Genomic DNA, 25,470 nt, shown 5'->3' on the forward strand with positions numbered 1-25,470 from the left:
TCCCTAGGTTGTGACAGGAATGTAAAATATAGATAAGAAGCAGAACCCCACAAGCATTCTCTGGGACAGATCACATGAAAGGTCAAAAACCCAGTTTCAATTAATTTAAGAAGACTGAAATCATATCAGGCATCTTTTCCAACCACAACAGTATGAAAATCAGTTACAGGAAAATACTAGAAGAAACAAAAACATGGAAGCTAAATAACATGTTACTAAGCGACCAATGGGTCAATGAAGAAATCAAAGTAAAAATTAAAAAATACCTGCAGACAAATGAAAATGAAAACACTACAGTTCAAAATGTTTGCAACATAGTGAAAGCTCTTCTAAAAGGAAGTTTATAGTGGTACAGACCAACTTCAAGAAAGAAGAAAAATCTCAAATAAACAATTTAACCTCACACATAAAGGAACTAAAAAAAAATAAAACAAAGGCTAAAGTTAGTAGAAGGAAGGAAGTAATAAAAATCAGAATGGAAATAAATGAAATAGAAACTTAAAAATATAGAAAAGATCAATGAAACTAAGAACGGGCTCTTCATAAAGTTAAACAAAACTGATGAACCTTTAACTAGGCTCAGCAAGAGAATAAGAGAGGACTCCAATAAAATCAGAAATGACAGAGCAGTTACAATTGACACCAGAGAAAAACAAAGGATTATAAGAGATTACTATGAAAATTTATATGCCAACAAATTGGACAACCTAGAAAAAATGGATAGATTCCTAGAAATGTGCAATCTTCCAAGACTGAATCAGGAAGAAGAAGAAAATCTGAACGGACCAATTACTAGTAATGAAATTGAATCAGTAATTAAGGAAACAACAACAACAACAACAACTCCCAACAAACAAAAGTCCAGGACAAGATGGCTTCACAAGTGAATTCTACCAAACATTTAAAAAAGATTTAGTATCTATTCTTTTCAAACCATTCCAAAAAATAGAAGAGGAAGTAATGCTTCCACATTCATGCTATAAGGCCATCATTACCCTAATAGCAAAACCAAAGGTACTATAAAAAAAGAAAAGTATAGATGAACATCTCTGATGAACACAGATGCAAAAATCCTCAACAAAATATTAGCAAGCTGAATTCAAAAATACATTAAAAGGTTTATTCACCACAATCAAGTGGGATTGATTCCAGGGATACAAGGATAGTTTAATATATGTAAAGCAATCAATGTGATATACTATATTAATAAAATGAGGGATCAAAATCATACAGTCATTTCAATAGAGGCAGAAAAAGCATCTGACAACATTCAACATCCATTTATGATAAAATCTCTCAACAAGATAGGTTTAAATTTTTTTTTTCAACCTTTATTTATTTTTGGGACAGAGAGAGACAGAGTATGAACGGGGGATGGGCAGAGAGAGAGGGAGACACAGAATCGGAAACAGGCTCCAGGCTCCGAGTCATCAGCCCAGAGCCTGACGCGGGGCTCAAACTCACAGACCGCGAGATCGTGACCTGGCTGAAGTCGGACACTTAACCGACTGCGCCACCCAGGCACCCCTCAACAAGATAGGTTTAGAGGAAACATACCTCAACATAATAAAGGCCTATATGAAAAGCCCACAGTTAACATCATATTTATTGGTAAAAAACTGAGAGCTTTTCCTCTAACATTAGGAACAAGACAAGGATGTCCATTCTCACCATTTTTTTTTAACATAATACTGGAGATCCTAGCCATAGCAATCAGACAAGAAAAAGAAATAAAAGGCATCCAAATTGATAAGCAAGAAGTAAAATTTTCACTATTTGCAAATGACATGATACTATACATAGAAAACCCTAAAGACTCCACCAAAGAACTTATTAGAAGTAATAAATGAATTCAGTAAAGTCATAGTATACAAAATCAATATACAGAAATCTGTTTTGTTTCTATACACTACTAATGATATAGCAGACAGGGAAATTAAAAATTAAAAGTCCCATTTATAATTGCATAAAATAAAATAATAAAATAAAAGTATTAAATACCTAGGAATAAATTTAACCAAAGATGAAAGACCTGTACTTCAAAAACTGTAAGACATTGATGAAAGACATAAGAGATGACACAAATAAATAGAACAATATGCTATGCTTGAAAGAACAAATATTGTTAAAATGTCCATACTATCCAAAGCAATCTACAGATTCAATGCAATCCCAATCAAAATACCAATAGTGTTTTTCACAAAACTAGAACAAAATATTTTTTATAAAAATTTTTTAAACTTTATTTATTTATTGAGAGAGAGAGAGAGAGAGAGAGGAGCAGATAGAGAGGGAAAGACAGAATCCCAAGCAGGCTCCATGCTGTCAGCACAGAGCCCACCATGGGCTTAAACCCACGAACTGTGAGATCACAACCTAAGCTGAAACCAAGAGTCAAAGGCTTAACCGACTGCGCCACCATGGTGCCTCTAGAACAAAAATCTTCTAATTTTTTTTAAAATTTTTTTTCAACGTTTATTTATTTTTGGGACAGAGAGAGACAGAGCATGAACGGGCGAGGGGCAGAGAGAGAGGGAGACACAGAATCGGAAACAGGCTCCAGGCTCTGAGCCATCAGCCCAGAGCCCGACGCGGGGCTCGAACTCACGGACCGCAAGATCGTGACCTGGCTGAAGTCGGACGCTTAACCGACTGCGCCACCCAGGCGCCCCAACAATCTTCTAATTTGAATGGAACCACAAAAGACCCCCGAATAGCCAGAACAATACTGAGAAAGAAGAACAAAGCTGGAGGTATCACAGTCCCAGATTTCAATATATACTATAAATCTATAGTAAGCAAAAGAGTATGGTACTTGCACAAAAATAGACATAGATCAGTGGAACACAAATGATAGCCCAGAAATAAACCCATGTGGGTTTTTTTTTAATGTCTGTTTATTTTTTAGAGAGAGAGGGAGGAAAAGAGGATCTGGAGTGGCTCTGTACTGACAGCACAGAGCCCAATGTGGGGCTTGAACTCACAAACCGTGACATCATGATCTGAGCCGAAGTCAGACACTCAACTGACTGAGCCATCCAGGTGCCACAAACCCATGCTTATATGCTTAACTAATCTATAAGAAAGGAGGCAAGAACATATAATGGAAGAAAGACAGTTTCCCCCACAAACTGTGTTGGGAAAGCTGGACAGCTATATCCAATAGAATTAAACTGGGCCACTTTCTTATACCATACACAAAAATAAACTCAAAATGGATTAACGACCTAAGTGTAAGACCCTAAGCCACAAAACTCCTAAGACAGACAGTACCTCTTGGAAATCAACCTTAGCAATATTTTTCTGGGTAAATCTCCCAAGCAAAGGAAGCAAGAGCAAAAGTGTAAACTATTGGGACTACATCAAACTAAAAAGCTTTTACACTTTTTAGTGTAAAAGGAAAGGAAAAAAGGAAAAAAAGGAAACCAAAAAGGCAAACCAAAAAGGCAACCTGCTGAATGGGAGAAAACATTTGCAAATGATACATACAATAAGGCATAAATATCCAAAATAAATAAGGAACTCCTATAATCCAGTGCCAAAAAAACACAAATAGTCTGATTAAAAATGAACAGAGGACCTGAATAGACATTTTTCCAAAGAAGACATACAGCTGGCCAACGGACACATGAAAAGATGCTCACCATCAGTCATCATCAGGGAAATACAAATCAAAACCACAAAGAGTATCACCTCACACCTGTCAGGATGGCTACTATCAAAAAGGAAAGAAATAACAAATGTTGCTGAGGATGTGAAGCAAAGGGAACCCTCAAGCATTGTTGGTGGGGATGTTAATTGGTGCAGCCACTATGGAAATGAGTATGAAGATTCATTTAAAAACTAAAAATAAAAGTGCCATACTATCTAGTGATTCCACTTCTGGGTATTTACCCAAAGAAAATGGAAACACCAAATCAAAAACATTTTCCAGGGTGCCTCTGGAGACAGCCAGGAGGAAGGGGCAGTACAGACTCAGAAGGGATTTTGGAAAGGTGCTCCTTATCCCCATCTATGCCTGTCCACTCAAAAATGTTCTCCATCTGTAACTCCTCACCCTGTGCAAGGCACTCAGGAAGTACCTAATAAGTGATTGTTGAATGAACCTGTAATCCAGTTCAGGTACAGTGCCTGCTTAGTTTTCCTAGGCTCCTTTGGCTTGATCCTAATGGAGGCACCCAGGCCCTCAGTCAAAAAGATGATAGAGGTGAGAGGGGGTGAGGACTGTGCTAGACAGAGCAAGTACTCTACTACAGCATCTAATAGGCTCTATTATAATTTTATGGTGTGTTTAACTTTTTCTTCCCATTAGACCACGAATTCCTCTAGAGAATGAAGGTTGTCTTATTAGTTTTAACTTCCCTTAGGCCTCATATTATATAAAGGCCTAGCACTCATAGGTGCTCAGTAAATGTTTAGCAAATAAACAAATAAAAGAACTCATTGAATAATCACATCAGGCTGGCAAACCACTCTGCAAGCAGAGTCGGGGTGATGAGGTTTAGCTCAGGACACATCTCATTCATCTCACACCTCCAGAGCCTAGCAAGTGTTGAGCTAATCTAACCCAAAAGAATTACTATAATAGTTGGCATTTCAGGACAGGGAAGAGAGGAGGAGGGAGCCATAGCGAGCCCATGAAACAGCTTTTACGAGGATGAAAGGGGATTCCTCCTCCTCACCTCTCCCACTTTAAGACTTGTAGCCAGGGGCACCTGGCTGGCTCAGTTGATAGAGCATGCAACTCTTGACCTAGGGATCATAAGTTTGAGCCCCATGTTGGGTGTAGAGATTACTTAAAAATAAAATCTTAAAAAAAAAAAAAGACTTGCAGCCAGTTCGAAGTTAACTGTATAATCCAGCAAATGGTGTCCATTGAACATTCCCTTGTTGACTGTCATGCCCAGAGCCAAGGCAGGTCCTAGACTATAGTGAAGGAGGATGAAGCAGGTCCTTGAAACTTTAGGAGAACCCGAGTGAGCCAGCACCACTCCAACAGGCATAGGGAGGAATGCATGTGCCATTCTTTCCAATGGCTCAACATTCGTGTATATTTCTCTAAAGAAAAGGCAATGGAATGGGATTTGTTCCCTGGATTGAAAATATGGAAACAGCTACCAGCAGTTAGGAAGACCCAGTCCCCGGCACAGATGGGATTAAAGGTAGGACCCAGTGGGAGAGTGGGGGAGTAATGGGGGATACCAGCTCTTTAGAAGCTGAGGAAGACATTGCCTGATTCTCAGCCCCTTCCTTAATTATGTGAATGAGAAGAAAGATATAAAATCGGTTTTCTGCTATTCATTTGTGTGGCTCTAATTAGGCCAGAATTAACAAGAAGGGCAAATGTTTCACATCTAATGTGACTCCCTCTTTGGAAAAGCTGCCCTTTTAAGGAAATGATTGTAGGGATAAGAGATTGCCAGTATGTCTCTGCTTGGAATAAAGACACTGGGTCATGGCAACTTTATTTCTTGCTGTGTCCAGGATTTATGGATTTCACCTCCTCTCAGAGCTTTTCCAGGGAAAGGTTAGGAACACTTGATCCAGGTGCTTCCCCACAAGGCTTCAGCCCTGATTTCTTGGTGTGTCGGTTTTCTGGTGGCTAAAATTGGGTATGGGATCAAAAAGAACAAGTATGGAAGCATTTTATATTCTAATGACATAATAGATTATGGTTTACAGGGCTCTGAATGTGCTGTGTTTGTTGCCATCTTTTCTGTCCTTGCCTGTTTAAATTGAAGATAACCTTTTCCAATAGACCTCCTACTTTATGCTGTTACCACTGCCCATAATTCAAGTCTTGATTTAGTATTTGAGACTCCAGTTTGGGACTATTATGTAATTAATTTCATGGGACATGCAGTATGTATTTAGGCCTACAGTTTATTTAGAAAAGGCATCTGGAAGGAATTTTAGCACAAAATACATTTACTGAGTACCTACAAAGTACAAAAGTCATTGAAGAAATATACACAGACCCCACACCCCAACTCAGAGGCAAAGCTAATTAATGTTATGCTTATTGGTCAGACTTCTAGACTCTTGGATGCTAATGAGCATGAAATGGCAAATTAACAGGAAGATGGTCACATAATAAGTAATTGGATGTGCAGTCTTGGTCAACAAATATTGGTGGCAATGCCTTTAATAAAGCAGTGATTCTCAATTAGGGTATATATGTGAGTTATAATATTTTATATTTGGGGGGTGCCTGGGTGGCTCAGTCTTGATTTCGGCTCAAGTCATGATCTCACAGTTCTGTGAGTTTGAGCCCCACATTGGACTCTGTGCTGACAGTGCAGAGCCTGCTTGGGATTCTGTTTCCCTCTCTCTCTCTCTGCCCCTCCCCTTCTCTCTCTCTCTCTCTCTCTCTCTCTCTCTCTCTCTCTCAAAAATTAAATAAACTTTTTTTAAAAAATCTTTAAAAAACAATATTTTATATTTTGAAAATACAAAATGACCTTGCTTTCTTCTTAGTACAGACCAGGAAAAGTTAGGCTTGAGAAAAATCTTGGCTGGTGAGAGTTTATAGAATATAATGCCTAAATTTGCTTTTCACAATAAGACCTATCTCTCTATAGAATGTAGTAAAATCTCTGGGAGATATGAAATTTTTATGTTTTGTTTTCCATGGAGATTTTATAATGGCTTGTGAAAAACTTTTTAAAAAAAGATAAAATCAGGGACGCCTGGGTGACTCAGTCGCTTAAGTGTCTGACTTCAGCTTAGGTCATGATCTCACAGTATGTGGATCTGAGCCCCACATTGGGCTCTGTGCTGATGGTGCAGAGCCTGCTTGGATCCTCTGTCTCCCTCTCTCTCTGCCCCTCCCCTGCTCGTGCATGTTCTCTCTCTCTGAAAAATAAACATTAAAAAATTTTTTTCAAGGATAAGATAAAATCAGATTTTCATCTAAATAATTAGCTTCATCCCCCAAAACTGTCTCTGATCAAGTTACATCGTGACTTTCTTTTCCATTTTGAAAAGCTAAAATGAAGGCAAACCCCTGGTAATGGACTGTCCTTTCAGCTGGGGCCCTACAGATGAGTAAAATGTGTGTTGAGAATTCCATTCTAGGTTATTTAACAGGTGACTCTTCCGATTATCAAGAACTATTAGAAAATGGACCTTATCCAGCCTTATCTAGTCCTGAAGTATGTTTTGTTTCTTAAAGCATTTAACTCCCTTTTTCATGTGCCAAGATTCTCTCTCTCTTTTTTTTAATGTTTATTTTTCAGAGAAATAGAGAGACAAAGCATGAGTGGGGGAGGGGCAGAGAGAGAGGGAGATACAGAATCTGAAGCAGGCTCCAGACTCTGAGCTGTCAGCACAGAGCCTGATGTGGGGCTTGAACTCATGGACCACGAGATCATGACCTGAGCCTGAGTCAGACGCCCAATGAACTGAGCCACCCAGGCACCCCATGTGCCAATATTCTCTTAAAGAGACTGTTAAAAGACCCTTTGCTTGAAGACATTGGTATACAATCGTCAACAGTGGCATAATCTATAAATTTATAGATATGACTACTTGATAAGTTATAACTCCCTCACCTAAAACATAAGGATGTGGATTGTCCCAGTGCCTTTCTTCTGTCTATTCTGCTAATTCCAAGTGATCAGACTCAAAGGTATGAGATAAGCAGAAGAATGGATAACATTTAGTTAAGTGCGCCTTCGTCTAGACTTGGTTGTAGGCTGTGTGTGTGTGTGTGTGTGTGTGTGTGTGTGTGCACGCTCACAGTTCAATGCTAGGAAAGCAGGCTGGCTTCAGGAGTCAGGGAGATAACAAGGGAATAACCATTATGTCCTGTGAACTTTGACAACTTTTTCACAAGTTAGTTTCACAAAAACCAGTCAGCTCTTCAGAAGACTGGCTGACACCTCAAAGCAAAACATAACAAAACAAACCCAGAAACCAAAAAGCAAAACTCAAGAGTTACAGTGTGAAAAGTAGTATATAGTACACTGAAAATACCAAATGCTGGTGATGGTACAAAGCACCAGGAACTCTCATTCTCTGCTGGTGACAATGCAAAATGGTAGTTTGAGAGTTTCTTACAAAAGCTAAAAATAGTTTTACCATACAGTCCAACAAGCATATTCTGTGGTATTTACCCAAGTGAGTTGCAAACTGTGATTTATCCATACAATGGGAAATTATTCAGGAATAAAAAGAAATGAGCTGGGGCGCCTGGGTGGCTCAGTCAGTTAAGCGGCCGACTTAGGCTCAGGTCATGATCTAACGGTCCATGAGTTCGAGCCCCGCGTCAGGCTCTGTGCTGACAGCTCAGAGCCTGGAGCCTGTTTCAGATTCTGTGTCTCCCTCTCTCTGACCCTCCCCCGTTCATGTTCTGTCTCTGTCTCAAAAATAAATAAACGTTAAAAAAAAATTAAAAAAAAAAAAAGAGCTATCAAGCCACAAAAAGACATGAGGCAATTTAAGTGCATATTGCTAAGTGAAAGAATCCAGTTTGAAGATACATATTGTATGATTCCAATTATTTGACACTCTGGAGAAAACAAAACTATATAGAGACAGTAAAAAGATCAGTGGTTACCAGGGATTTGGGGAAGAGGGGATGAACAGGTTGAGCACAAAATTTTAGGGCCAGTGAAACTACTCTGTATATTATAATGGCAGACACATGACATTGCGCTTTTGTCAAAACCCACAGAACTGGGGCGCCTGGGTGGCGCAGTCGGTTAAGCGTCCAACTTCAGCCAGGTCATGATCTCGCGGTCCGTGAGTTTGAGCTCCGCGTCGGGCTCTGGGCTGATGGCTCGGAGCCTGGAGCCTGTTTCCGATTCTGTGTCTCCCTCTCTCTCTGCCCCTCCCCCGTTCATGCTCTGTCTCTCTCTGTCCCAAAAATAAATAAACGTTGAAAAAAAAATTTATAAAAAACCCACAGAACTATCCAACACAAAGAGTAAACCCTGATGTAATGTGGACTTTAGTTAATAATAATGTATCAGTATAGGTTCACTAATTGTAACAAATGTTCCACACTAATGTAACATGTTAATAATAAGAGATACTATGTAGGGAGTGAGTGTAGAGAGGTTATATGGGAACTCTATTTTCTGCTCAATTTTTCTGTAAACCTAAAACTTCTCTAAAGTCTATTCATTTTTTAATTAAAAAAATCACACACAGTAATGTAATAGAGGCTGTTGACACCTTGCCCACATCCTTTTTACCAGGTGTGTGTACCCACTGTCCAGCCCTCAGCTGACCAGAGCTGTCTAGCCAGGAAATGCCTTAGAGGTTATGGCCTCCCACAGGGGCAGTTTATAGCCAGCCAATGACTAACTGATTCAGGGTACAAAAACCAGCCCTTCTGCCTCAAAGGAGACACGTGTAGCACCATCTATGCTCCAGGGTTTCCTAGGAGATCAGGCTGATGCTAGACTTGAGCTGAGCCCACATCTGCACCTGGCGTCTTCCCTGCCCTGGCTTCTGTCCTCAGTGCTCTTACAGGTTTCCTCTGGAAGCCCTTTCTCCACAACTCTCTTGTGCAATCCGCTTCTGAGAAACCTAAGACACTACCAGCAGAGGTCCTAGAAAGGAAGGATGGGATTCTGGCATTAATAGGTCACTTGCCGGCCTGATGGCAGAGGACTCCATCTCTGTTGGTGGGTGGACTGTTGAAAGCCCTGGTCCCTGGTTTGTGGTAGCAGTTCAGTGGCTAAGATCTTCACCTGCGGTGACACCTGGGGTCAGATATAGGTGGACAGGGATGTACCAGTTGGTGCGATGTCTCTAGTATTTGGGAAGTTTGGGGGAAATATTAAGTATCAGGAGCATAGAAGTGGGAGGCTATTGCTAAGCACCACTGATGCACTGAAGAGAGTGAAGAGAGTGACAGGATCAGATTAACCACCAGTTTAAAGCCCAATATGAGAATGAACCTCCTTGCCAGCATTCAGGCCCTCATCTTCTACAGCATGGCTGTGTGTGGAAGAAGGATGAATTCTCAGCCCAGGCAAGTCTGCTACCTAATCATTTTGGGCTCCTAGTGCTAGTAGATGAGCAAGCAAGTCAGGCCCTGGTAGGGAAAATGTGGGACTCTAAAACTTGTGATGAGGATATCTAGGTATATGCCCCTTGTCCCCCTGGGCTGGCGTAAGTGTCCCACCCCCCCCCCTTGTTGGGAATCAGACCCTTCTTACCCCCAAGATTATGCAGAAGTTGCAGATGAGACATACAAGGCTATGCTTAGCCTTCCTTCTCAGGATGCGTCCCCACCTTCCTTCCAGGATAATGATTAGCATCTAATTATAACATGATCTGACTGGGGAAGAGGCACAAGATCCATAGACTTAAGCTCAAAATGTGAGGATCTTTGTATCATTTTCATACCTACTAGAGAATATCAGTTGCAGAAAAGGTGCCAGACAACTACACCGCCTGGATGACTTGGCCAGCAGGTGTCAGCCGCTTTTTCCTCGGCACCCCAGCACCTGCACGGTGGGCTCATAAGTAGAGAGAAGCCTTTGCAGCAGAGTCAGAAGCTATGCATGGGCCCAGCAGCATGGGCTCCTTGTCATCAAGACTGATGTAGCTCCTGCCACTGTCGACTGTCCAGCCGGCCAGCACAGATTGACGCTGAGCTCCCAGATGGATATTATCCAACTATATATACTATAAAATTATTCCATAACTTTGCTTAGAATGGAGAGACTCAGCTGTGGGCATATGATCACAGGACCGACCTACTGGTCCTACCCCATTTATTTTTTATTTTCTTTTTTAATTTTTTTTTTCAACGTTTATTTATTTTTGGGACAGAGAGAGACAGAGCATGAACGGGGGAGGGGCAGAGAGAGAGGGAGACACAGAATCGGAAACAGGCTCCAGGCTCTGAGCCATCAGCCCAGAGCCTGATGCAGGGCTTGAACTCACGGACCGCGAGGTCGTGACCTGGCTGAAGTCGGACGCTTAACCGACTGCGCCACCCAGGCGCCCCGGTCCTACCCCATTTAGAAGCTGCCAGCCAGATAGAGCCATGGAATAGCCTCTTGAAGGCAAGGATGAGGAATGGTTTGTTTAAGCATGACACTGTGGGGTCGGGGTGCTGATCTTCAGGATGCAGTATGCACCTTAAACCCATGGCCATTTTATGGCACTGTGCCTCAATAGGCAGAATATATGAAATCTGGGAGCCAGGAGGTCAAATGGGTTGTGCCCTTATCATTATCACGCTCTAGTGACTTGCACAAGGTATTTGTCCTCATCTCTGCAACTTTAGTCTCAGTGAGTCTCAAGGCCTGTTCCCAAGGCAGGGAATCTCCACCAGGGGACATAGTAAGAGTCCTACTTAACTTTCATGTGCGCCACCTACTGCTGCAATTGGTCCTTAGGTTGTACTTTTGTCATCCTCTCCCTCCCACTCATTCTACATACCCCTTCCTTCTCCTCTTCTGCTGGTTGCATGCACAGTGGGTGTCCCAGACTCTTGTCTGACTATTGTTCTTTTACTCACTCACTTAGAGTTACAGCTGGGTGTGGAAGTATTGGAGGAGTCCCAGCGGATCACCTAAGCACCAGACACATTCCTCTCTGCCGGTTAGGCAGCCTGATCTCCTAATGATGATTAGGGCCAATTGTTTCCTCCAGTGCAAGCCTGAGGGGTGGAATGCTAGGACTCCTCATGCTAGTAGTGGTAAGGCCTGGACAGGGCAAGGCAGTGAGGTGGGAACCTCTTAGAACCTAAGCAATTTCAAGGTGAGACAGTCACAAAATAGAGGAGTCTGCTTTTTCTGGTGCTATTGGCTAACATAAAGGAGCTAAGCTCCAACAGTATTTTACTAGCCAGAATCACACTGAAATTTTTGAATTCTGAATTCTATTTTATCCCTGATTTTCTGAGTCCTGGACATTGAAAGATATGTAAAATGAGAATAACCATTGTGCCACAAAGGTAACAGAGGTAGAGTCTGTCTGCTAGCCCTTAGCCATAGGCCCCTGTGCAGACATAACTGTGGGTCTGGTTCCCTCAGGGTCTTGGGGTGGAGGGGAGACTGCTTTAATACCTGTGAGCCATTTAGTGTAGTACATAAGGGTTGTTTGCTGATTTGGGGGAATTTCCTTTTAGGCCTAGATAATTGATTATATTATTATTTAAAATTTTTTCATGTACTCTTATGACAAAGAAAATAAGGTATAGCAAACAGTCGTCTCTGGTGAGATTGTGGGTTATTTCAGATAACTGACCAATCATTTTTTTAATTTTTAAAAAATACTTATTTTGAGAGAGAGAGAGAGAGAGAGAGTTGGTTGAGCATCTGACTTTGGCTCGGGTCATGATCTCACAGTTCACAAGTTTGAACCCAGCATCAGGCTCACTGCTGTCAGTGCAAAGCCTGCCTCAGATCCTCTGTCCCCCTCTCTTTGGCACCCCCCCCCCCCACTCATGCTCACTCTCTCTCTCTCTCAAAAATAAACACTTCTTAAAGGTAAGTATTACAAGTTTCATTTTCTGATTATAAAAACAATACATATGTATATTAAACAAAATTTAGAATGTAATGCAGAAAAGTACAAAATGCAAATCACACATAACTGGAAATAACCACTGTAAATATTTTACTCTAAACTTTTTGTCTATAGAAATGCATATTTAAAAAAAAAAATTGGAGCCGTACTACACAAACAGATTAGGGGTCTTTATATTTCAGTCTTCTTGAAAAATTCCTATTAAATTTTTGGTGTAATGGATAAGCCTTGACAAAACCCAACTAGACACATCAGCTCCTCCTACCACCCACCTGTGGGCCTGTTCCAACCCAGAACATCTGATGGCAGCTGATTGCTGAGCTGGGGGTGGTTTCCTTGTTCTGAAGTGTCTTTGACCCCAGCTCCTAGCAGCTCTGAAAGTCCCAAGACAACAAGCTCAGACTGCCCTAGAAGTTGGCAAGGATTCTGACAACAGAAAACACACTTTTAAAACAAAACAAAACAAAACAAAGGTACTTTGAGAATGTGTGCAGCCTGAAAGTAATTAATTGAATGCATAGCAGTGATTTCCTTCCTCTTGGCCAAAGGCAGATTTGCAAAGGAAATGGGCGCTTCAGATACAGACCAACTTCAATGTTTACATAATTTACACTCTGGGCCACCAAGCAGAAAGATCCTAATCCAGCCTAGTACCTGTGGAAACAACCTGGAGATCTCTTCTGTTGTGAGCTGTGGAGAGCAACTGGGATGGTTTAGGCATAAAGTGACCCCATGGGTTAACTCCCAGAAGGCAGAGAAGGAGCTTAGCAGCACAGCACAATGGTTAAGGGCTCACAGCTCAAACCCAGCTCTGTGTCTTTGGATGAATTACTTTACTTCTTTGTGCCCCCAGGTAAAAATGATGTACTTTAGTTCACATGATAGAGGTGGCCCTTAAAAAGTTTTTGCATAATTGTAAGGGATAGGGAAAAATGTAGTTTGAAACAAAATAGAAATAGTTTGCCCATTTGAAATCAATGGGTGAGAGCTGCCTCTGAACTAGTGGGATCTACAATGGTCCCATCGTGCCATCCAGTGGACAGAAAGGGGAAAGGCGTGATTTTATCTTCCAAATTTGTAATTTACCAAAAACATGTATATTGAAGAGGATAATTTCAACTCACCAGTAGATTCACTTGTTAATAAATTTCATTCAATTTTTAGGGTGTGCCTCGGTGGCTCAGTTGGTTAAGCATCCAGCTTGATTTCAGTTTGTACATCATCTCACATTGGTGGGTTCGAGCCCTGTGTTAGGCTTCATGCTGGGCTCCACGCTGCCCATGGAGCCTGCTTAGGATTGTCCCTCTCGCCTCTGCCTCTGCCCCTCCCCCCCAATACATACAAACATACATACATAAATTTTATTCCATTTTTAAACCAAAATAAAAGATCAGAAGTCTAAACACTAAGTGCTAAAACTAAATTCCCAAAACCAGTTAGGATATGTGATGTATGCTAGAAAGATCATCCACTGAAGGAAAACAGAATACACACCAGTCCTTACTAGCATGAATTTTTACAGCCCACCTTCCCCATTCTTCGTATCTCTCTCTCTGCCAACACTCTTTATGCTTATTCTGGTACGTGGACCAGGAGAACCACAGAGACTCAAAGTGTCTTCTCAACACATAACTAGAACTTGGCTGGTACCAGAGCCATTCTGCTCATTTTTCAAGAATGCAACTGTCACTTAAAATTTTGCTGATATCAAATTGAGTATTTTTCAAGGGCCTGTGTGTTTGCTTTGGGTTTTCATGTGTGTGTGTGTGTGTGTGTGTGTGTGTACTCTGTGTTTCCTTTTAAAGCCATTTATTACCTCTATAATTTGTTTCTTCCCCCAGATATTTATGAGGGTGAAGACAATAGCAAACAAATCTCCCCCAAACATGAGTAGTAATAGCATACTTGGAGTACCAAGAGCTGCTCTGAGACCTTCTCTTTGGTATTATTGTAATCACTATTAACAGTAATCATAACAGGTGTTATTTATTAAATTCCTAAGAGGTACCAGACATTTTACTTTATAAACCTTTTTGCTAATCCTTATATCAAAGCTGTGATAGATATTATTATCCCCATTTTTACAGACAAGAAAAGATGCTCAGAGAGGTTAAGTGGCTTACCCGAGATCACATAGCTAGTGAGTGAGTGGCAAAGTCAGAACTGCACTCGGTCTCACTGACTCCAAAGCCCCTGCTCCTACCACTGGGCAGAGGGGTCTTTCCTTTATTCACTCATATGACCTGCCAGACCCTGAGCCCAAGATTCTGGGGTCTCCATAGTGCTGTCACCGCTATAGTACCTAAGACCCCTAGGAGCCCATGGCCAGTGGATCCAGGAGGAAGGGATTAAATATGCAAATGACAAAGATATAGCAAAACTCATCCTGTGAGCTGCACTTTCGGCCCCCACATTTCCAGCTTTGACTGAAGGACGTTCTCCAAGGCTTGTGGGTCCTGAGAATTCTGAGCTCCTTCCAGGAGCCGTGGGGGATGCTGGGTGAATAGGGTATAGTCACTGCTGCCACGGGCCCCAGGGCCCAAGGCGGAGACAAGTGAGGGCTCACCCAGAGCAGCTGCGGGCTGTGTCAGAAGAAACTGTCCCTCGAAGGGTCTTGTTGTGAGGGGATTGCAGGTGACCCCACCACCTCCACAGCCCCTCTCCTCCTCTGTGTCCCAGAATAGAATGGGATAGAATAGAACACAACAGAATAAAGTAGAATAGAATAATAGCATAGAATAGATCAGATGAGGACATCATACCTGTAAGGGTAGAATAGAATAATAGCATAGATCAGATGAGGACATCATACCTGTAAGGGTAATACTGTGCCACAGTTTTCCTTTTAGAAATGTAGTCTGTGTGGACGCGATGTTGGCATCTCTAAGGAGTATGGAAAACTCTGGACTAAACTGACGGTGTCCTCCACCCTCACCTGGGGTACCCTGTGTGCTGACAGTCCCCAGCAGGGAGGGGGTATCTGGATATTGTCAGCGCTGGGAGGGTGGATTCTCTTTCCAGGCTCAGATAGATCCTTCCTGGAGGCAGGAAATGGCCCAGAGGACCCTGAAATAATGCAGTCAATGTGTGGCCAAGTGTGTGAGAGGTCCTCTGTGCCAGCCCTGCGCCAGGCTGAAGACCCCGTCCCCCTGCGGCAGGGCCCCCAGGAGGGAGAGGAAAGCAGCCACCAGTGCCTGGTCATCACTTTACCCCAGGTGCCACTTACTGTGGAGTGGCTGGAACTGGCTGTCAGGTCTCCCAGTTCCCACATTGTCCCCCAGCCCTGCCAGCCCCAGGCCCTGAGTGCTCCATGGCTGCCAGAGGCCTCAGAGCCCGGCCTCACCCCTGGCCTCCCAGTGGGTGGCTCTGGGGTCCCTGGCCACTACCCTTCACCCCACCCCAGCCCTGCCGGCCCGGCTTTGTCTGGGACACTGAGGCCACAGCCCCTGGAGACTCAACCCTTCTGTTCCCATGGTAGGTGGTCAAGGGCAAGTCTTCTCCATTCCTCCCTTACAGCCTTTCAGCAAGACTGCCATTCCTTGTCCTCACTGCCTGCTCCAGGCATCAGGGGATCATGTTGAATGACCACCCTAAAGAGGAGTCTCTGGGCGTTACTGCAGATGTCCCTGAGTCACATCTGGAGGAGGGCGGTGGGAGCCAGTTTCTCCTCTGCCCTCTACCCCTCACCCCACCACTTCTGGGGACTGGAAATTAAAGCAAGTTTGCTGCAATCTGAGAGCACTGTGTCCAGCTGCCTCAAAACCCTCCGGCACCAGGCAGGGTTCCTGGAGGCCTCCAGGAAAGGGCTGCCTGGCTGCTCCCAGTTTGGCTGGCGCGGTCCCCCCACTTCTGCCCTGGGGAGAACCCTGGGCCCCAGAATGCGGCTTGGGGGTCCTCTGGGCAGGTCAGGGAGCTGCCACTTGCACACTTCCTGCTTGCTGACAGAACTGTGCCACTAACTCCAACTGTAGACTCTTCCGCTCCCTCTTCTCATTTCCTGTGTCCAGAATGCCCTCACCCCCCATGCCCTGTCCACGCCCTTCAAGGCCATACCCTAACCCCTGCCCTTGAGTTGTCACCAAACAGAGACTTGGTCCTGCACTCAGATTCCTGCAAGATTGATTATTCTGTTGAAGCTCATTGAGAGGTAAAGACAAGACTTGTAGAACCCAGCTGCAGTGCTTGCAGCCGAGGGAACATGGCCAAGTGATTATTCCTCTTTCATCCCAGTTTCTCATCTGTAAAATGGAGCTAAGGCCCTTAGAGGGCCACGTGAAGCTTAACTTTTGACAAACTGGCATCCCAGCAGGCACAGAGTAGGGTTCAGTGTTTGGTGGAGATTGCTGTTCCCCTCAGTGTCTTAACAGCCCCAGGCTCATGGCAGGTGCACAGTGGTGACTAATCGGTTTATCAGCTCATTGGAAGAGAGAGGCAGGATGTACTCACTCCTCTGATTTCCCATGGGGAGAGCAGTGACAGAGGCTACCAAAGAAATAGGAATCAGGGGCGAGAAAAGGGGGAAAAGAAGAGAGGGAAGAAGGGTGGAGGACAGGAAGGTTGTCAAGCACAAAAAGACTGACCGTTTTCTTGGAGGACCGGGAGTAGGGCTGTGAACACCACGTAGACAGATCTTCTCGGGGTCATGGTTACAAATTTGAGCTGGAAAAGAGAACCTTAAGAGGACAGACCTCCACCTCCCACCCAGGTGAAGCCATCCAGGTCCTGGGAGAGCAGGAGTTAGAGATGGGGAGAAGAGGTTCTTGGGGACAGGCACTGCCTCCTAGGACATCTGGCCACTGGCAGCAGAACCAATCCTCCCAGGCCCTCTCCTGCACAGCAGGTCAAATTCTTCCTCTCTTTCCCCAAGGCTGCTCCAGCAAGGAGTTTACCTCCATGGAAACCTTTGACCATCCCGAAGGTGCAGAAGATATGGAAAAGGAGAACAGTGCTCTGAGTGTAATTTATTTCCTTATCTCCTTTATTTTCTCCCTCAATTCGATTTCATCAGCTACTCCTGCCTCCTCTTTCTCTCCCCCTTCCATGTCCCTCCCCTTTTCGTGATGCCTACCCATAAGGACCAGGCCTAACCCAGGAAGCTGAGGTCACTGGCTCTGCAAAGTGTCTCAGACCCTCCCAGCCTGGCATGTCCCTCATCCCCATCTCCTTCGCATTGCTCTGGCTTCTGATCATAAATGTGGGGCTCCTGCCGGGACCCCAGTGACCCCTTGGGAGAACTAGGGTGGGCCCCAACCCGCCGGCGCCGGCGGGAATCACAGGTCGCGCCTGGCTTGGGCTTGGGCACTCCTCGGCCCTGCTAACTCTGAGGGTTCACCACTGTCCCCTCCCTTCCAGCTGTCCGGACTCTTCCAGTTGGACGACAGTTATGAAACGTGTTCCTCCAAATCTGTCCTGGAAACGGGAGAAAGCGTCCAGGGGAAAAAGGAAAGCGGCGATGAGGACGTTTGAGTGTGAAAGAGAAAGAACAAACAGTAAGCGAATCTGTTAGCCGTTGCTCCTCTGACTTTCTTCTTGGAATTTTAGGCCAACAAACACAACTAAGGAGAGCGCTGCGGTGCCCGCTGCCTTGCTCGGCCCTGCGGGGGACGCGACTAGTTTCCGGGCGAAAGCAGAGCGGGCGAGGGAAGGATGCCTGCGCACCCCCTCCCCCGAGAACTGACACCGGTTCTAGAACACCGCGGCTCCCCCGCTCGGCCGGGCCGCCCCACGCCGCCTCCCGAGGGCCCGGCCCACCCTCCAGCGGGAAAGCAGCCAAGGGGCCGCCTCGGACCCTGCGGATCTGCAGCTGGGGGTGGGGGTGGGGTGAGATAGGACCGCCTTCCAGAAGCCTGAGGAAGGGCCCACGGCCTGCCCGCGGAGGCCACCCTCCCGGCGAGGGCCGCTGAGAACCCGGGAGCTGCTCCACACGCTTCAGCGTTAGCCCTGGGGACTCGGCTCAGACGCCCGCGAACCTCGGGGCTGCTCCCCACGCGCCTGCGCGAGCGTCGGGACTCCGTGCAGACACCCGCGAACCTCGGGGCTGCTTCACACGCGCCTGCGCGGGCGCCGGGACTAGCTGAAGACGTCCGCGAACTTCGGGGCTGCTTCACACGCGCCTGCGCGGGCGCTGGGACTAGCTGAAGGCGTCCGCGAACTTCGGGGCTGCGCCACACCGGCCTACTAGAGAGCCGGGATTTCGTGCAAACGCCCGCGACCCCCCCGAGCTGCTCTACCGCTCCTGCAGAGGTTAGCGGAGCCCAGTGCTGCGGGGTCCTGCCCAAGGTTTCTCAACGTTGGCATTTAGACTTTGGGGGCTGGATAATTCTTTGGGCGGGGTGGGGGGGGGAGGGGGGACTGCCTTGTCAAGTGTTTGGCAGCATCCCTGGCCTCTACCCACAGATGCCAGTAAAACCTCTCTCCCATCCACTCACCCAAATTATGACAATCAAAAATGCCTGCAGACATTGTCAGATTTTTCCTGGTATGGGAGTGGGGAGATTCGTTGAGAATTTCCTTTGCGAACCTTGGAAGAGCAGAAACTACAGAGGCAGCCCTGTGTTCTTCTCCCTAAATCCCCAAAAGAATGTGCCTGTGGTGTTTGTGTTACTTTGTAACGGGATTGTATCCTTTCAGAGAGGGTTGGTTACAAATGTTAACGTCGGAGGCAGTTCGTTTTTAGATTAGTATTTAAATTAGTTTCAGTTATTTTTCATTTTTGCTTTATTATTTTTCGTCTAATTTTACTTTTATTTATAGTTTTCTAGTTATTTAATTTTATAGATTTAAAGTTACCTGTTTATAATTATTTTGTTTTCAGGGTTAGTTTTTGAGTTATTCATTTTCAGTTTCTTATATGCAGTTATTTTAAGTTATACATTTCCAAATTAGCTCTAGAATTATTTTTAATTATCTTTACAATTATTAGTATTTGAGTTATTTACTTTTATAGTTATTCTTTTTTTTAGTTATTGGAATTTTCAAATTATTTTTAGTTTTTTGTTGACTGCTAATAATTCACTGAAAGTTTTAGAATTATTTAAAATTATTTATTTCCAGACAAACTGTGTTTAGTTATTTTAGAGGTTTTTCCCTTGTTAGTTTTAGAGTTACTTATAGTCACACTTATTTTTTTCAGTTTAGATTTGGGGTTGTTTATTTTTACATCCATTTATTTATGTTAGTTATTTGGTTTTAAATTATTTTATTTTCAGCTGTTGCATTTTTGAGCATTATATTTCCTGAATTTTTTATTTTCAGAGATTTGGACATATTTAGTTTTGATTTATTTTTGGTAACTTATTCTCTATTTCTTTTTAGTTACATCTTTGCCATTTAAAAATTGTTTTCTATTTTGTATTTTTACTTATTTTATTTTCAGATTTATTTTCAGAATTATTTACTATTAGAATTAGTCTAGGGGATCCAAACAAGAGAAAGACACAACAGCAGTTATTTTAACAGAGAGAATTTAGTATAAGGAATTGTTACCCAGTTATTGGAGATTTTAACAGGAGAAAACGTGGTAATGTGAGATCATGGAGATGTTAGCCATAAGGAGCAGCTACCAGCCCACTGGCTGAAGGAGCAAAGGGAAGAGGTTGGATGGAGGTGGCCCACAGTCTGAGGGGGAGGTGCTACCCCATGGGACAGGTGTCCCACGAGTCGGAATTTGGTCCAAGAGCTGGATGCAGAACTCTCCATAGAGGGTGCTGCCAGCTGGTGCTGGAGTCTCTGAAGGCGGGGTGATGAGGCTGCTTGTGGAAGTGTTGGGAAAATGGCAAAGGGCAGCTACTGGAACCAGCTGTTGCTCTCAGCGTGAAGAGCAGTTGCCAGGGGGAAGCTGGCAGGAAGTCAGCACACGGGGTCGCTCTCCCCTCCTTGGTCCTCCCATCAGTCTGCCCTGTTGGCCAAAGCTGACAGGGAGCAAGCTGGCAAAGGAGGTGAGTGGCCCTGGGGCCACAAAGCAGAGACTAGAAGGATGGCTGAAAGCTGAGAAATAATGGCAAAAAAGCAACCCACTGAGCTCTGGAGTTGTTTACTTTTAGAGTATTAGTTTTGAATTTAGTTAGTTTGGGAATTGTTGTGGTGATTTGATTTCAACTTTTCACTGGACATGGGATCTAGCTAAGTTTTTGGTCCCCTGATTTGTTTCCAAAATGGAGTGGGAACTTTTTTTCTTAAACACCTGAGGACTGTCTCCCGTGTGACTTAAGAAAATAGTTCTAGAATTCAAGAAAACAAAAATAAGTGTCTCACCGTGTTCATAAAGAAGCCCTTGGACTTTTATGGCCAAAAAAGGGCAGAGACTAAGGGACAGACTATCAGGGAAAGGCTCTTCACAATTGTCCAGCAGAGTGTTCTTTGAAAGTTTTCAGAAAGTTATGTTGTGGAGCTACTCTCTTGTGCCCCTTTCCTAATGACAAAGTATCTTTCTTGATGGAATGTGTTTCAAATTTGTAGACTACAATATTCATTATTTGCACACTAAAATAAAGTTCTTCCCAAATCTATAGGAAATCTTATTTCCTTCTACTTGCATTATTTTCCAACCTACATTGTTCCATTTTGGCTATAAGAACATTTATTTATTTGTTTGTTTGTTCATTCTACTCAACACCTATTTCCTGAGCCCCCCTGTCCTCAAGAAGGTGTTGGCATCAGAAGAGACCACGGAGGTGTGAAGGTGAGTGAGAAACTCTCAGTGCAGTTGAGGGAGACAGATGTGGAAACAGATCATCACAACACAGTGTGACAAATACTATGGGGCACGGAACCCTGCCACTGACTTCCTGATGTAGTCAGGGATGGGCTGACATCTGAGCTGGTCTCCTGGAGCAAGCGTTTTCTCCAAGTGGAGAAGGAGAAGGATATCCTGGTCATGCATAGGCACGGAGGCACGGAGGAGGGATGCATGGCAGAGAGAATGCATTGACAGAGGCCACTGGGCCACAGGGTTCAGAAAGTCCCTGGTGCTTGACAGGTAGGACCTCATTTGGTCCTCACAGCCAGTCTGCAAGAGAGTAGGGAGCGACATCAGGAGTCAGTGCTCTTCCTGATCTTAGGATTCCAACCACAGCTTACAAGATCCTCTGACTTGTCATTCCTGGAATTCTTCATCTCATTCCTGGCTTTATCCTTGGTCCATTCACTCCTTCCCACTCACTCTTGGAGGTGAGTGGCTCCCTCTTCTATCTTTTGATTCCTGCTTCTTAAACATCCGTGGGGAGGGAGGAGGGTTGAGACCAGCCAGCTGTGAAGTGCAGGTGACTCCAGCTGCAGAGGAGGCAGAGCAGAGCAGAGCCCCCGCGGGGTCTCTTAGGGGAGTTCTGCAGACCAGCACCGTGGGAACTGAGCTCTTGTCAAACCAATCGTAGCCTGTAACTGCATTCAGCACCCCTTGAAAGTTTGTGGAGACCCCTTCCCAAAGTGGGGAACCCGCTTCAGATCCAGCCCAAGCTTGTGAATCAATAGAGAGCTTTTTTTTTTTCAACTTTTTTTTTTTTTTATATTTATTTTTGGGACAGAGAGAGACAGAGCATGAACGGGGGAGGGGCAGAGAGAGAGGGAGACACAGAATCGGAAACAGGCTCCAGGCTCCGAGCCATCAACCCAGAGCCTGACACGGGGCTCGAACTCACGGACCGCAAGATCGTGACCTGGCTGAAGTCGGACGCTTAACCGACTGCACCACCCAGGCGCCCCAATAGAGAGCTTTTAAAGCACACAGAGCCCTTTGCTGCATTAACAGCACTGGACATGTCTACCAGGTCAAAAGAAAGTATAGTCTTTCACGATCTGTGATGGCATATTTTCACACTTTTTATAGAACACATTCATTCAGTCAGTCTTGAATACGTTTCTCAGCATACTTCTCTACTTTGCTCTCTCCGGTTGTCTTACCCATCACCATATCCGTTTCTCCGTGAGAACATGTAAGTACTGGGGCTGGACGGAAGAATCTTCTGGATTCTGACTATCAGAATAGTCAGAAAACGCATCACCTGGATCCTCTTAAACACTTTGACCGTTGACGAGCCCACTGCAGAGACAGCCCAAAGCTCTCCCAGTCCTTTGGGCCCCGATCGTTTTCTGTATCTACAAAATCAGCCACCCTCGCTGGTGCTGACAGAGCTCAAAATGCCCAGACCTCCCAGGCCTCACGTGAGGAGCCTCTCCACAAATCCTGCATCACAAGTGGGTGACAGAGGAGCCATTTCAGTTCCGGACATCATTGCTGATGCTGCCCCCAGGTGTTCCATGGTAGCCAGCCGTGACTTTCCACTCTGGCTTCTTTGCCTAAGCCCCACACAGCTGCTCTGCTTATCAGTGTCCTCTGAGAGAAACAAGAAAAAAAGTGGCTCTTTTATGAGTGACACTTATGTCATCTTTCTATTTGAGTCAACGGAAAAGAATTCAAAACCATCAGATAAAATCTTGCAGCCACGTTCCACTAGTTATTCAATTCATTTATAGCTTTATAGTGTTGCCTGTTGCCCACGAGAGGGATGCATTTCAACTTGTTGCTGAGGGGTGGGAATGCTATAGCCCTGGAGGAAAGTGCCCTGGCTGAAACAGTTCACTAAAAGCAGTCTGGGTCTGTGAAACCTGGCTGGAGTCTGAGTCTGCACTAAATACCAGCTGTGCCTTATCAAATAATTAGACAAGTTCGAGATCCTTTAAACCAGCATTTCCCAGAGCATATTTTGCAAAGTAGGCGGAAGAGTGTAAGGGTTCAATGAGTTAATCTCACAATCAAAAAAAAATTTTTTTTTATGTAGGTTTGATGTCCAGCACAGAGCCTAACGCAGGGCCTGAACTCATGATCCTGAGATCGAGACCTGAGCTGAGATCAAGAGTCAGCCACCCAACTGGCCAAGCCATTCAGGTGCCCTGAAAAAAAATTTCTCCAACCTATTTTTAGAACACTACATATTCGATTTCTCATTTGGTTGATACGAGTTAGTGAATTAAAGGAACTGAGAACTCTTTCATGAAGGAAATCTGTACGTTTCTGTTAAACTCATGACTTCTCAGGGTGCCTTGCTGGCTCATTTGGTAGAGCATGTGACTCTTGATCTCAGCTTCATGAGTTCAAGCCCTACGTTGGCCATGGAGCCTACTTAAAAGCAGAAAACAAAAAACACTGCATGATTTCCCAAACTTAGCTGACCATGGAATCCTTCTCTTTGTGGAACATAACTTAAAGAATATTTATGTCTCACGAAACAGTATGGGTTATGTGTGCTCTGCTCTACACAGTCATTTGGCGTCCCAGGTTCCTCCCTTCTGATTTTTCCTTGGGAACCTAGCTGGGAAGCTGTTGCCCAACCACAGCTTTTTTTTTTTTTTTTTTAATGTTTACTTATTTATTTTGAGAGAAAGTATGAGCACAGGGGAGGGACAGAGAAAAAGGGAGAGAAAGCATCCCAAGCAGGCTCCACACGGACAATGCATAGCCTGGCATGGGGCTGGAACTCACAAACTATGAGACCATGACCTGAGCTGAGATCAAGTCAGACGCTGAACTGATTGAGCCACCCACGTGTCCCCCAACTACAGCTTTGACAACTTTGTGTCACTGTCACCTAGCCAGCCTGAAGTAAAGCAGGGACTAGAATCCGTGTCCTCTAACCCCTAGGCTAGGATTCTGTTACCACACTAGCTTTTGCTTACTCAGTCGACATGTTTCAAGTGTCTCTAGTGTTCCAGGCTTACTATCAGAGAAAACAGAAAACACAGCACCAATTCTCTGTAAAATATTTGTCAATTGCATATTTAATCTGGTAGCATTCTTTATGTATGGGTAAACTTTCAAAAGTGGCTATTAAAGTAGCAAAAATTATAGGTTTATATCATAGTATTTTAATTTACCAGAGAACACATACTATGGGAATAAATAAACATTAGAGGAACAGAGTAGAGAATCTTGAAATGGACCGAGATACATCTCAGAATTTAAAGCATGAAAAAAGGCATTTCAAATTAGTTCTGAACAAAGAAGATGAATTGTGTGTGAAAGTGGTGCTGGGACCACTGTATAGCAGTTTGGGGGCGGGGTGGGGAGGGAGGATAAGCCCTTAAAACTATTCATATTGTTCAATTATGTGACTTAAAGAAATCATGCAAGTCAAAACCTTTAAAAATGATTTTGAATAGAGCAAAGCTTTTCTAGGCAAAAACAAAAGCCAGAAGCTACAAAAGAAAATCTTGACAATTCAGACTACATAAGAGGCAAAAACAAATATAGAAAAAAAGAACAATTAAAGATTCAAAACAAATACGTTTTCAAAACATGGGCATAAAACTAATTTTCCATGATATATAAAAAGCTTTTACAAATCAGCAACAATAATAGAAAAAATGAACAAAGGACACAAATATACACAGAAAAAGAAATTCAAGGGCACCTGGGAGGCTCAATCGATTAAGCATCCTACTCTTTATTTGGACTCAGGTCATGATCTCATAGATTGTTGGTTTGAGCCCCACATCTGTGCTGACAGCCAGAGCCTGCCTAGAATTCTCTGTCTCCCTCTCTCTGCTCCTCCCCCCACCAAAATAAATAAATAAACTTAAAAAAAAAAGAAATTCAAAATCCAACAAATACATGAAAAGAAGCAAAACAATGATACTCATTTCTTGTTACCAGACTGTCCAGCATTTAAAACTCTGATAATACTCAGTATTGGAGAAGATACAAAAAAACGAGCACTCTCAGACTGTTGGTAAGAGTGTAAATTAGTACTGGCTTTTTAAAAGACAATTTTTAATAGCTTTCAACATTTTAAAATATGTATATGACTTGATCTAGCAATTCCACTTCTAGGAATTCATTTTAATGATATATTCATACAAATGAACAAGTGGTACAGGTGTTCATTTTAACACTACTTTTAACAGGAAAACAAGCAGTGAGAGATAGGGAACACCCTAAGTGTCTGTGATAGTGTTAAAACTTATCCCCAAATTGATACT

General features: G+C 43.9%; 2 protein-coding genes across 4 annotated transcripts in view; both read left to right on the plus strand.

Moving 5' to 3' along the window:
• The window catches only part of MCF2L2 (MCF.2 cell line derived transforming sequence-like 2), a 270,244-nt gene extending 249,227 nt beyond the window's left edge, over nt 1-21,017 (plus strand). For both annotated transcript variants that reach the window (XM_045037208.1, XM_023260362.2), the window contains 2 exons: nt 17,366-17,454; nt 17,851-21,017. In XM_045037208.1, the coding sequence (XP_044893143.1) occupies nt 17,366-17,454; nt 17,851-17,964 (203 nt within the window). In that variant the 3' untranslated portion in view covers nt 17,965-21,017. The remainder of the gene's footprint in view (nt 1-17,365; nt 17,455-17,850) is intronic.
• Nucleotides 21,018-21,052: 35 nt separating this feature from the next.
• Nucleotides 21,053-25,470, plus strand: part of LAMP3 (lysosomal associated membrane protein 3) — a 51,323-nt gene continuing 46,905 nt past the window's right edge. Inside the window, exon 1 of one of the 2 annotated variants that reach the window (XM_045037217.1) lies at nt 21,053-21,178. The gene's annotated coding sequence lies outside the window, so the exon portion shown is untranslated. Of the gene's footprint in view, nt 21,179-23,333; nt 23,381-25,470 lie in introns of those variants that run through there. The other variant, XM_019840069.3, reaches the window with a different exon arrangement.

Source organism: Felis catus, chromosome C2, assembly GCF_018350175.1.
Source record: "Felis catus isolate Fca126 chromosome C2, F.catus_Fca126_mat1.0, whole genome shotgun sequence".
Taxonomy (NCBI): Eukaryota; Metazoa; Chordata; class Mammalia; order Carnivora; family Felidae; genus Felis; species Felis catus.